General features: G+C 36.6%; 1 protein-coding gene across 1 annotated transcript in view; it reads right to left on the bottom strand.

Moving 5' to 3' along the window:
* LOC131962994 (zinc finger protein GLI2-like) overlaps positions 1 to 12,922 on the bottom strand; it is a 50,125-nt gene that overhangs the window by 15,626 nt on the left and 21,577 nt on the right. The window contains exons 4-6 of the mRNA XM_059328119.1: positions 12,526 to 12,715; positions 9,495 to 9,605; positions 3,250 to 3,390 (exon numbers count right to left, since the gene is read on the bottom strand). Of these exons, the coding sequence (XP_059184102.1) occupies positions 3,250 to 3,390; positions 9,495 to 9,605; positions 12,526 to 12,715 (442 nt within the window). The remainder of the gene's footprint in view (positions 1 to 3,249; positions 3,391 to 9,494; positions 9,606 to 12,525; positions 12,716 to 12,922) is intronic.

Below are 12,922 nucleotides of genomic sequence, written 5' to 3'. Positions count from 1 at the left end.
TTCTTCATATCAGCCCCAATACTCTGCCACAATAACAGAATCTCTGATGTATCAGTAAATTCCGTGTAATTTTCTGTAAAAAGAAATTCAACTTTTTTTTTTCTCCTTTCTGCTCGGCTCAAATAATCCGACGTTTCTCAACACTGCAAAAAAGGTGTGTCTAAAAACCAGATAAAAACACTAAATCTGAGGAAAATGATCTTGCCGCATGGACAGATAATTTACCTTAACAAGATTTCTTAAATTAAGATTATTAAATCTAGAAATAAGCATGTTGAACACTTAAAATAAGAAATTAACTCTCAAAACAAGATACATTATCTAACACAAGTTTTTTTTTTATCTTGGTAAGAAACAAATATTCATCAGGTCACTCTGCTCGAGCCAGTTCATCGCTGCTGGCACCTTTAATTTATCTTGTTTTAAGAGTTATTTCTTATTTTAAGCGTTCAACATGTTTATTTCTAGATTTAATAATCTTCATTTAAGAAATCTTGTCAAGTGAAATTTTCTGTCCATGCAGCAAGATCATTTCCCTCAGATTTAGTGTTTTTATCTGGTTTTTAGACACACCTTATTTACAGTGAAAAGACGACTGCAAGAAATGTATGAATTCCACCATCTACAATCTATAAGATCAGTAGAAGAATCAGAGAATCTGAGAAATCTCTGCAACGCAAGTCAGTTCTCTAAATCCAAAACATGCAAAAAGTATGTAAAATCGCCAAAATTCCACCATTCATCATCGTAAGAAACTGTAAAAACAGGCTTTATTGTCAGAGTTTGAAGGTGACCAAAACAAAGCTAAAAAATTTGATATTTCTGTCAGAATCTCTTTATTCTACATGTGTCATTTAAAATAAAACCAGATCATGTTAAAAACCTTAAATTCTGCTCCTCAGAGACACTTTGAAGACATGATTGAGAGGAGAGGACAGGAGAGGCTGTTTACACAGAGCAGAGAGGAGAGGACAGGAGAGGCTGTTTAGACAGAGCAGAGAGGAGAGGACAGGAGAGGTTGTTTACACAGAGCAGAGAGGAGAGGACAGGAGAGGCTGTTTACACAGAGCAGAGAGGAGAGGACAGGAGAAGCTGGAAAAATTGAAATAGTTCAATATGTAGAATATGTCTTCATGCTTGTTGACACTTGGTGTATTGTGCGTATATATAGATTCCATTTTATAAATGTTTTTTTCTTGTGTTTATGTCATATAACTGTTATTCTGATGGACTCGATTTTATATATTGCAGTGAAGTACAGGGCCACTCTGAATCATTTTAAAAAGAGCAAAAAAACATCCTGAAACAGCTGGTTGGGGTTCAGAGGGTTAACTTTCATACAATAATAAACCTTTGGAGTAAAGTTTAGTGTACAGTTCTGTTCGTGTTCACGGTCGTGAAATTGAGAGAGGATCAGAAGAGGGCGCTGTTGTTTAAAATCTGTGAGATGTCAATAGAAAAATGATTCCTCATGTGTTTACCCTTCAATCTGAAGAGAAACCCAGCAGCTCTTCATGTCAAATGTGTTGTTAATCAGGAGAGAACAATAGCAGCGTAACAACGTCCACCACAGCCTTGCTTGTTTACAGGAATCACTTGGAAGCATCTTAATGTTTAAAGATGATATGCAGTGATGTCTGTCTGGAGGTCAAAGAGTCAGAAGAGAGAATTCAGAGGCAGGTTTTGATCAGAGTCCAGTCTGGACCTTTGGAGCAGCACTTTGGGGATCTTAACACGAGGCCAGGATGAGCTAACAGGAACAAGGTTATAATAGTTTTGGATTTTTTATTAGTCTTAGTTTTAATTTCGTTGTGAATTTTTGTTTTCAAATTCAGTTAGTTTTAGATAGTTTTTAGACTGTGTTTGCTAGTTTTAGTTTAGTTTTTAATTTTTTTAAATGCTTAGTTTTAGTTTAGTTTTTATTAGTTTTAGCTTTTTTTGTAATGGGCTATGTGTTGGGTGCCAGATTCAAAGAGGTCATAATAAATTTTGCCTTTATTTCCTTTGGTTTATCCATCTCAGCCCCAATAAGGTTATTAACTCTTACAGGATACACTGGATTACACTGGATTATGTATCAACAATTTGCACAAATTTCATGTGTGGGAGGGTTTCTCTGGGTGCATTCCTATTGGCTAAGCCTTTTGACTGAGCTGAGCTGAGCTGCAACTGGAAGTTAAAACAAACTGCTATCTGCTTGTTTCAGAGCCAGGCGGCAACCTCCGGCTCTGAGCAGGGAGGCAAACCAGGAAGTGCCTTAAGCTGCATTCTACCGAAAATTCCAGCAGGGGGCGCTAAGTTTAGCTGCAAAATAATCTGTCCATTCATTTCAATGCAAAATGAGAAAATTTCTCACTTGATTTATTACCTCAGAAATGTTTATTAGAACACACTATGGTCTCAATCACTAGTAAAAAATCTTCTTCAAGACAATCTGATGTTAATAGTTCAAATACATAAAACATTTAGAAGAAAATAAAAGGTAAAGAATCGTATGATTTGGGGTGGGGCTTCCTTTGATTGACAGGTCACTAACAAGGCGAGCCTTCATCAGGAGAGAAGCAGAACAATCCACGGCATCGTGTCAATAAAGTTATATATAACGTTATATAGATATAAAAAGGACGTTTATCGGTTTGGTCTCATAACTTTGACCCTTTCACTGTATTTTCTCTTAATGACAGTTTATTTGTTTATTTGTTCATTAAATGTCTTGTTCAGCGTTTGGTTGGACTAACAGACACTCCAAGGAGTCGCTGCTCAGTTTTCTGAGGTCAGTAACATACATTTTGTTTTTGTTTTTTTGCTAACATCAAGCTAACAACCAAGCTAACATCCCAGTTAATGCTCCATTTAATGCTAACACGAATTAGCAGCAGCTTCTCTCAGTCAGGTTGAGGTGTAGAGAGGCTGTAGTCAGTGATCAGATCCCTCTCCTCCTCCACAGTCCAGATATGGTCTGCTCCCCGTATCGGAAACAAGATGGTGACGAGTGTAACGCTGAACTTGATGCTTCCAACGGGCCACAAACCAATGGGTGACGTCACACTGACTACGTCCATTATTCATATACAGTCTATGGTCGGAGCGGACTGTAGGATTTCTGGTGGTGAAGGGAGCGGTAATTTGGAGATCTAACTCATAAAAGTGTAAGTATTGGCCATATTTTTTTGTTTGAAGTTGAAAAAGTGTTGTTTGTACATTTTGGCACAAATCTAACCCCATAGTGTTTTTTCAGTGTCGACTCACGTGGACCAGCTGCTCCTGCGTGTCGTACTCCTTGCTGCAGCCCTCCCAGTGGCAGTTCGTCTCGTAGACGGCCTCGGGCTCCTGCTTACAGTCGTCCCGGTCCACGTCGTCCTTCAGGTCCAGCGAGCTGCCGTGGTGGTTCTGTGGAGAGAACGGCGGCTCTTTAATTTTCACATGTGGAACAGTTTCCTGCTGTTTGTTCTCATAAGAACAGCAGAGACAGTAAATTACAGATCAGAGCTAGAGTCAAGTTAAAGAGTTTGGAGTGAGATTTGTTTTGACAACCTGTACCACACACACACGCACACGCACACGCACACACATTCTTGTACTTCTATCTTTGAGAGGACCCTCATTGGAACAGTGAATTCCCGTCAAGGTTATAATAGTTTGGATATTTCATTCGTTTTAGTTTTAATTTCGTTGTGGATTTTGGTTTTCAAATTCAGTTCGTTTTAATTAGTTTTTAGAGTGAGTATGCTAGTTTTAGTTTTGTATTTTTTTTAAAAAATGCTTTAGTTTTAGTTTAGTTTTTATAAGTTTTAGTTTTTTTGTAATGGGGTATTTGTTGGGTGGGAGATACTTATTGTAAGTCGCTTTGGACAAAAGCGTCAGCTAAATGACATGTAATGTAATGTAATGGAGATTAAAAGAGGTCACAGTAAATTGTAAACCACACAATACAGTTTCAGTTAATTATCATTATCATGTAACCTTTAACCCTTAAAACAAAGTCTGAAATCTCAAAAAAGCCTTTAAAGAAGTGAGGACCGGCCGGAATGTCCTCACTTTGCAAAAATGTCCTTACTCTGTTGGTTAAAAATGTGTTCTGGTCCTCACTATGTAGGAAGCACGCACGCACGCACGCACGCACACACACACACACACACGAACTGAGTTTACAGCTCCTGGTTCTCCTGTAATAAGGCAACCAAACACACAAACACACAATGTGAGCCTTGTGTTTCGGTTTGGGGCGTTTTAAAACAATCAGAGGTGAGATCACATTCACAGTATCAACAGGTGGCAAGAGCTTAGAGGCTTAGAGAAAACTACATTTCTGTTCTCAAAAAGGCTAAACATTTCCAACAATCCCTACACTATGATTATATCCAGTGCACTTTCCAAAAAGTCCATCACTTAACCCTTGTTAGTCCTCCTGTCGACTAAACACCCATCCTCCTCAGGGGGCCATGACATCAGACTGGTTTGAGGACATGTAGAAAAAAATGATTACCAACTTTTTTCTTTTTCTTTTCCCCCCTTCCTTTTAAGGCAACTCATGACACACATTGATATATAATTTTCATATATAATTTTTTATTATTATTGGTCAATTTTTAATCAAAATTAGGCCTCATTTCAAAAGAATAAAAGTAATAAAACCTGAATATTGTTTTCAATAGTTATAGTGAAATAATAATTTCTTGATGGGAATGTCAACTTTTAGTGAAACAACGGTCCTCAGGAGTCAAAAAGGACCCCATGACAGATAGACTGGTTTTAGGACACGTAGAAAAAAAATATTAACAACTTTTTTTTTCACCGTTTAAGGCAACTCATGACCAACCTTTTTGACCACAAGTGTGATTTTTAAAAAAAAACTTTTTTTTGCTGTCATCTAAAAATGAACAATGTTTTTAAAACATAAGTTTCACTAAAAGTTGACATAACCTACTCTGTGCATTCCCGTCAAGAAATTATTATTTCACTAAAACTATTGAAAAAAACATTCAGGCTTTATTAGTTTTTTTCCTCTAGAAATGAGGCCTAATTTTCTATATTTGACTAAAATTTAGCAATAATAATGACAAAAAATAAAAGAAAATTTTATATCAATGTGTTGGTCATGAGTTGCCTTAAAAGGTGAAAAAGTTGTTAATATTTTTCATGGGGTCCTTTTTGACCCCTGAGGACCATGGGTGCTATAAAAATATATAAAACACATAAAAATGTATGAAGAAATGTATATTATCTATAATGGACGCAGAGGGGCACATATGCTGAAAATTCATGAAATGCTGAAATTTTCCATGAAAGTTGATTGATGAAATTGATTTGGGATCAAAAAGAACCCCAGAACCACAGGGTTAAAAAAAAAAAAGAAAAGGTTTTTGTCTTAACTATTCCCAACTTGCCCAGCCTCTCTTCACTTTCTGAGAACGTCCTCACTTTTCAAAGTTGTCCTAACTTAATAAAAATGGCCTTATTTTCCAAAAAATCCAATCTAAACTTTCTAAATCTTCCCTCGCTTTTCAAAATGGTCTTCACTTTCCAAGAATGTCCTCATGTAGTGGAATTACTACCTCTCTTGAGTGAGAAAATGAATCAAAGAACACGTCAATGTTCCTTTTCATTTCCTTTATTATCAGACATCAAATTACACTGCCTAGGTACAGCAGGAGAACACTTTGTCAATATTAAGAGCTGCTGAAAAAAGGTGTCCCGTCTCTAATAAAGCCCTGACTTCTCTGCTTCTTTCTCTCTGTGTCAGGGCGTTTTTAACCTTTCTGTAAACCAGAAATTTAACGACCCACAGCTTGATGTATGTGGCACGTTTTCCGCTGCTAGGTCTACTTTTAACCTTAAAAGGATACAATTCATACTGTTTATATTCTGCTTCCAAACGCCTCTAATATCTGACAAATCCTGGAGCCTTATAGCAAGTTATTTCTGTTTAAACCGGCTGTTACACAATCAGGAGGTCAGGATGAGACCTTTAACTAAAGCTGAAGACTCACATAAAAAAGTAACAAAATATACCACTTGTAACATAAAATATACTACACTCACTCTTCCACAAATGTCCTCATTTACCTTCAGTTTCCCAAATATTTGATTACTTTTTAAACCTGTCCTACCTTTCTAAAAATGTCTTTATTTTCCATGAAATGTCCCCACTTTCCTAAAAGTCCTAACTCTGAAAAACTATCTTCGCTTTCAAACTCTTCTCACTTAATAAGAGCATCATTACTTTCCCAAAATTGTCCTCATTTATCTTAAGTTTCCCAACTTCACAAAAATTCCAAACTTTCCAAAAATGTCCTCACTAACACAAGTTTTTGAACTTTCCCAAAAAAACTTTCCTTATTTATTAAGTGTTGTTAATTTTTTTTTTTAAATGTCCTCACATTCTTGTATATATTTTCATGCCCGTAACTTTTTCATATAACATTTGAGGTGTGCTTCTCACTCACAAGTTTATTTTCATTATTTCATTTAAAGAAAGAAGGTAAGAAAAATGATCATCATTTCTTCAAATAAAAACATGTTAAAAAATGTCCACACATTCTAAAAATGTCCCCATTTTATATAAAAGTCTTTACTTTTTAAAAATGTCCTCATGCTTAAAAATGGCCCAATTTTCCAAATCACTGTCCTGACTATCCAAAGACACTTTCACTTTCCTTTCATCTCATGAATTAAATGTTTTTAATTTGACCAAGATGTCCCAAGGTGTCCACACTCTTTGCAAAATGTTAAAACTTTTCATTAATATCTCATGTTGGATGCTTTCTGTTACTGACAGACTAACAAAGACTCACAGAGACACACATGAAACTGACACACACCGGCTTCCTGTACGCCTCCACACCCACACACACACACACACACACTCACACACACACACACACACACACACACACACATACACACACACACACAGTGCTGACTGCAGCATGTTTGTCTCTGCCCCACGCACGCTATCTTCATCAATTCTGGTGGCCCCCAGACACCGGCGCGCTCCCCGTCCCCATGCATCACGGCCCAACCTGCCTCGCTACCAGAGAGGAGCCGCAAATTTGTCAAAAGGAAAAGAAAAAGGCTCCTCAGATGACAATAAAGCCCGGCCAATATTTCATGAAAATGAAGTGCTGTGGCACAGTTTACAGCGAGAGGAGGGAGCTCTTATCAGGTGGACTTTTTCTTCGTCCCAGACGCGTTTTACAAGCGGGTCACCAGAGGCTGAGACTCCCAGGGGGTCACGAGGTCATATGGACCCTGATTTAAAAAAAACATGTATGTCCTCACTGTTCAAACACATGATCTGAATGAATGAATGCTTTATTTCGGTTGAAAAAAAACAAAAAAATCTTGTGTTTACTAGGGCCGGGACTCGATTAAAAAATTAATCTAATTAATTAGAGGCTTTGTAATTCATTGATCAAAATTAATCGCATTTTAATAATTGACCTGAGAACAGTGAGGTAATTTTTTTCACATGGATTTTTAGTATACCATTGAATAATGACTGAATAAATAAGCTTAAGCAACAATTTTTATTTTTTATTTTTGTTCAAGTCCAACAGACCAGTGCAATTTTTGCCATTAAGTGTAGCCAAAGCATATTTAGAAATATAGTACATTTCATAAATTCAGGTAGCCTATAGGTAGGTAGACCTTCTGTAAACTAGAATACTTTGGTTTTTTAAGTAAAACACGATCCAAGCTAGCTACCACACTAGCCGCTAGCTGCTATATGTTTAGCATTGAGGTGATTGTTGAGGCTGGATGTGCTGCGGTGATATGTGAATTCCTTGTTGCATAGCAACACAACCATGCTCTTATCAACGCTTCCATCCGTTGGACCAAAGCGTCTCATCAGCTTCTTCCTTCATGTTCACTGTGGTTTGTTGTTGTCTGAACTCATCAACGCTAGTTGGTGCTCCAGTATAATCGGTCCACCTGAAACTCATCCAGTGAGAAACGTTCCGCGGTGCAAAAATAAGTGCGATTAAAATGTGTCAATATTTTTAACGCATTCATTTTTGTGTAATTAATTAATGTTAATTAACGCGTTAAAGTCTCGGCCCTAGTTTTTACAAAAGAATCCATCAGACAGCAATCGAAAAACGACTAGACTGTTCTGTTAAAGTATTCAGTAACACTTTACAATAACAACTAAATGCTTATAAATGGTTTATAGACCAATTATTAACCATTTACAAAGTGCTATACATATTTAATCTTTAAATGTTTTCAACCAATTTCTAAAAGGTAGATGAATCATTTCAAAATATTTTTGAGTCTCAATCTCTGATTTTTTAGATTTAGACTAAATCCTTCAAACTGTCCTCACTTTCAAGAACATTTCTGAATTAACAAAAAGTAACACTGATTTTTTCACTGTCTCAGAATGTCCTCAATATGCCAAAAGTCTAGAATTAGACTTAATTTACCCTCGCTTCTTAAAACTCTTCACTCTCTAAAGTCTTTGTGACTTCCTAAAGACCTGCTCACTTTTCCTAAATGTTCTTACTTAACATAAAACATCCTTTTTTTCAAACAATGTGCGCCCTCATTTCAAATAAAGCTCCAGCTTTCATAAACATCCCGATTTTACAAACGTTTTATAATTTTCTGATGTTTTATCTCTCCAACTTATTTCATGTCCTCATGTTCCAATTATAACCCAAAAGTCTGAATGAATAAAAAATCCTCATTTCCCAACAAATGTCCTCACTTTCCCATCAAGTTTATAAATAGCCAAAAGTCCAGATTTTTTAAACATCTGAAGAAACTCTCGCTCCTCAAAACGATGAAACAATAAATGAAATAGTTGAATGCTCCACTGCCACTGATTTCACTTTCTGACTCTGAGAAATTCCTCTTCTTTTTGGATTAAAACTTAATTTAAAACATTGTTTAGCGCCTTCAACCAAAAAGCTGTGAAAACTTTTAAGTCTGTGCTCCAAATGTAAAATATTCACTGAACTTGTTTGAGTTTGAGTACTTTTATTTCATAAACCTCCGTCGCTGCGTATTCATGTAATATGTCTATTTCCTCCTGTTGTTATTTGTAACGGTGCACTTTGCTAATAAAGCGACTTTAGGGGGAAAAAAATCCTCTTTTTGGCCGTATTGCGCCCTTCGGTGTGGTAAACTGGAGGCGAGCCATCTGAATCAGGTATATATTATATATATATATATATATATATATATATATATATATAGGGCGTGGTATTTAAATGAGGCTTGTTTTGAGCCGCCACATTTATCAACAGACGATCATTCTTACGCTGTGATTGGAGAGATACGAACATTTGATAAAGGACACGTGAACATTTTCTTAACTCAGATCTGAAGATCCGAATCCTTTAAAACTAACAGAATTTTGGGACATTTGGAACAAAGAAAACAACTGTTACTGTTACAGTGAGGGTGAAAACATTATAACTATCCTTCTACATTAATGTCTCTTCAGTAACTGAGATTCATCAGATTATCTGAATAATTTTTCATACCGGTGAACAAGGAGACAATGGCCTCAATCCCTCTGTTTCCATCTTGACCTTTGACCTTTTGGTGATCATGGGGTCGACCGTGCTGCTGACTGCCGAGTCGCCGCCGTGGTTCTGAGGAGAGGAAACAAGATACGAAAAGATGCATTTAAATCCCTCCAAATCAAACAGATAAGTCTCATTGATATTCATATTATAAATATCTGGTGATAAACTGATTTTATTTTATGATAATCAGCGAGTAGAAACAGATACGATGATCTCTGGCTCCCCATGCACTGGATGGGAAACAAGGACACTTTTGGATGTTTATTAAGTCTGGAATTTTGGGAAAGTTTTGTGGAAAATAAAAGACGCCTTTCTGGTTCTGAAGCTTTTTGGAAAGTGACAACATTAACGAAAGTGGAAGGATATTTTGAAAAGTGAAGACATTTGTTGGGAAATCAGAGTTTTGGTAAAGTCAAAATGTTCTGAGAAGCGAGGGTTTCTTCAGATGTTCTCTGAATCTGGAAGAGACTTTTTGCCTTTTTAGAAACTTGTTGGGGAAATGAGGATTTTTTATTCATTCAGACTTTTGGGTTATAATTGGAACGTGAGGACATATGAAAAAAGTTGGAGAGTTATTTAGGAAAGCTGGAACTTTATTTGAAAAGAGGGAGCACATTGTTTGAAAAAAATATGTTTTATGTTAAGTAAGAACATTTAGGAAAAGTGAGCAGGTCTTTAGGAAGTCACAAAGACTTTAGAGTAGGGGTCTCAAACTCAAATTACCTGGGGGCCGCTGGAGGCAGTATCAAAATGACCAAAAAAATACACAAAATTACTAAAAAAAAAGACACAAAATGACCAAAAAAGGACACAAAACGACAGAAAACGAAATTACTTTAAAAAAGACACAAAATGACCAAAAAGACACAGAATTACCAAAATAGACTCAAAATTATTTAAAAAAGACACAAAATGAAACAAAAAAGACACAAAATGACCAAAAAAATTACACAGAATTAACAAAAAAGACTCAAAATGATTAAAAAAAGTCACAAAATGACACAAAAAGACAAAAAAAGACACAAAATTATTACAAAAAGACACAAAATGACCAAAAAAAGACACAAAGACAAAAAAGACACAAAATTATTACAAAGACACAAAATGACCAAAAAGGACACAGAATAACAGAAAAAAACTAAATTACTTAAGAAAAGACACAAAATGGCCAAAAAAAGACACAGGGTGACCAAAAAAGGCTCGAAATGATTAAAAAAAATACACAAAATGACAAAAAAGACACAAAATTATTACAAAAAGACACAAAATTACTAAAAAAAACACAAAATTACTAAAAAAGACACAGAATTACCAAAAAAGAAACAAAATCATTAAAAAAGACACAAAATTATTTAAAAAAGACACAAAATTACCAAAAAAGACACCACAAAAAAGACCTACCACACACAACACGGTAAAATACCATTATATAAAACTCGCATTAAACTTTCATATCAAGGTGGGGGCCAGAAAATATCGTCACGTGGGCCGCAATTGGCCCAAGGGGCGCAAGCATGAGACCCATGCTTTAGAGAGTGAAGAGTTTTAAGAAGCGAGGGTGATTCTGAATTCTAGACTTTTGGCATATTCATTCTGAGACAGTGAAAAAATCACGTTACTTTTTGTTAATTCCAGTGCATGGCTCCCCATGCACTCATTGACCTTTATAACACATCTGCACTTTGAGTCACTGACGAGAAAAAAACATGTTGGGATTGTGTGGGTGGAGGGAAATAAACGTCTCCCCACTCACAGCTTACCTCGACGACACTGATTACATGCTCCGACACCGCAAATCAAAGCAGTGACGATAATGCTGAAAGTACTGTGAGAACAAACAGTTGCAGCTAAATTCCACATTTGGCTAAATAGTTGTTGTAGATGAAATACCTGCAGGGGAGAACAGTGGGGATTTCCTTCAACCAAACTCCAGAGAGAAACCGCAGTTATTTTAACCCTGTGAGAGCTGCAGGATCAACATGTCTGTCAGAGGCTGCAGCTGGCTCAGGTTTCAAGACACAGGGCAGATAATGGAATCATATGATACAGAAACACTGCAAAAAGCCACCTCTCAAAAAGAAGGAAAAAAAGTACAAAAATTCGGTGTATTTTGCTTTAAAATAGCAAAAGTATCTGCCAACGGAACAAGAATATGTGTCTTGTCAAGACTTTCCAAAACAAGTAAAAATATCTAATCTTAACAAACCCAAAAATACCTTAGAATTAGTATATTGTAACTAATATAACTAATAAAAAGTGATGTTTTTTATTGTTGTCGATAAATGTTTCATGTCAGTTTACAGCTATGTGCCAATGAACTAATTAATTACATACATACTACACAACAATACACACTTCTATTGTTACATTGACAATAAAACAATTGATACCATCTGGCTGCTTGTTTTAAGTATGTGGAGAGGTAAATTTATGTCAAAGTTATGCTTAAATTAGAAATTATTACTTTGAAATAGCAGTTTTACACTCGTAAGTGTTGATGAAACAGCTTTGTATCTTTTGATATTCTAGTTTCAAGAAGAACACATCAAATATGTGGATCATCTGAGGCGCCAACACCTCGAGGCCTAGAACAACATACACAGTGTTTACTATCCAACTGTTAATATGTTTTGTTTGTTTTCTTAATACATTTTTCTTTGTTTAAATTGACACTTGTGTAACATTTGTTATCATTGTGTCATTTTTATCATGTAAATGGAGGGAGAAAAGGCAAAATCGGCTTCAAGAATCGGGCCAAAAAAAATCGGATGCATCGGTTAAGACTGATGTCAAAATAATCGGTATTGGTAAAAAACCCGTATCGGTCCACCACTAGTTCACTGAATCTAGATTTGAAAAGACTTTTTTGTGTTTCTTGAGCTTTAAGTCTTAATGTGGAAACGACCTGGTGAGACCATGTGTTGGATTCTAGTGTCTTTTGAGAAAATTTGCTTTGCATTTAACTTGTTGGGTTTTTCTTTTTTACCTTGGACGACATGTCGTTATGGGTGGCAGCGGGCAGGGAGGAGAGGCCGAGGCCCGTCTGGCGGCTGGAGAAGGTGGGCGGAGGCTGGATGAGAGGCGGAGTGTGACCGAAGGCACTGAGCCCCCGCTGCTGGGACAGCAGCTGCTGGTACGCCATCGGGTTGATGGGGTGAGGGAACGGGAAGGACGGGCTGCAGGGAGCGAGAAACAGGACCATCAGGGGAAGCAAGGAAGGAAACGAGGCAGAAGAGAGAGAAGGAAAGAGAAGTAGAGAAGGAAAGGAGAAAGTAAGAGGTAGGGAAAGAAACAAGCGTGTAGGGAGGAAACGTAAGGAAGGAAATGAGAAAATATTGTTTAAAAAAACCCTGTTGTTTTTACGGTAAAAAACCAGCAGCTGT

The sequence above is a fragment of the Centropristis striata genome, chromosome 24 (genome assembly GCF_030273125.1).
Source record: "Centropristis striata isolate RG_2023a ecotype Rhode Island chromosome 24, C.striata_1.0, whole genome shotgun sequence".
NCBI lineage: Eukaryota > Metazoa > Chordata > Actinopteri > Perciformes > Serranidae > Centropristis > Centropristis striata.
The sequence above is the reverse complement of the archived record's forward strand: the minus strand, read 5'-3'. Positions and strand labels throughout refer to the sequence as shown.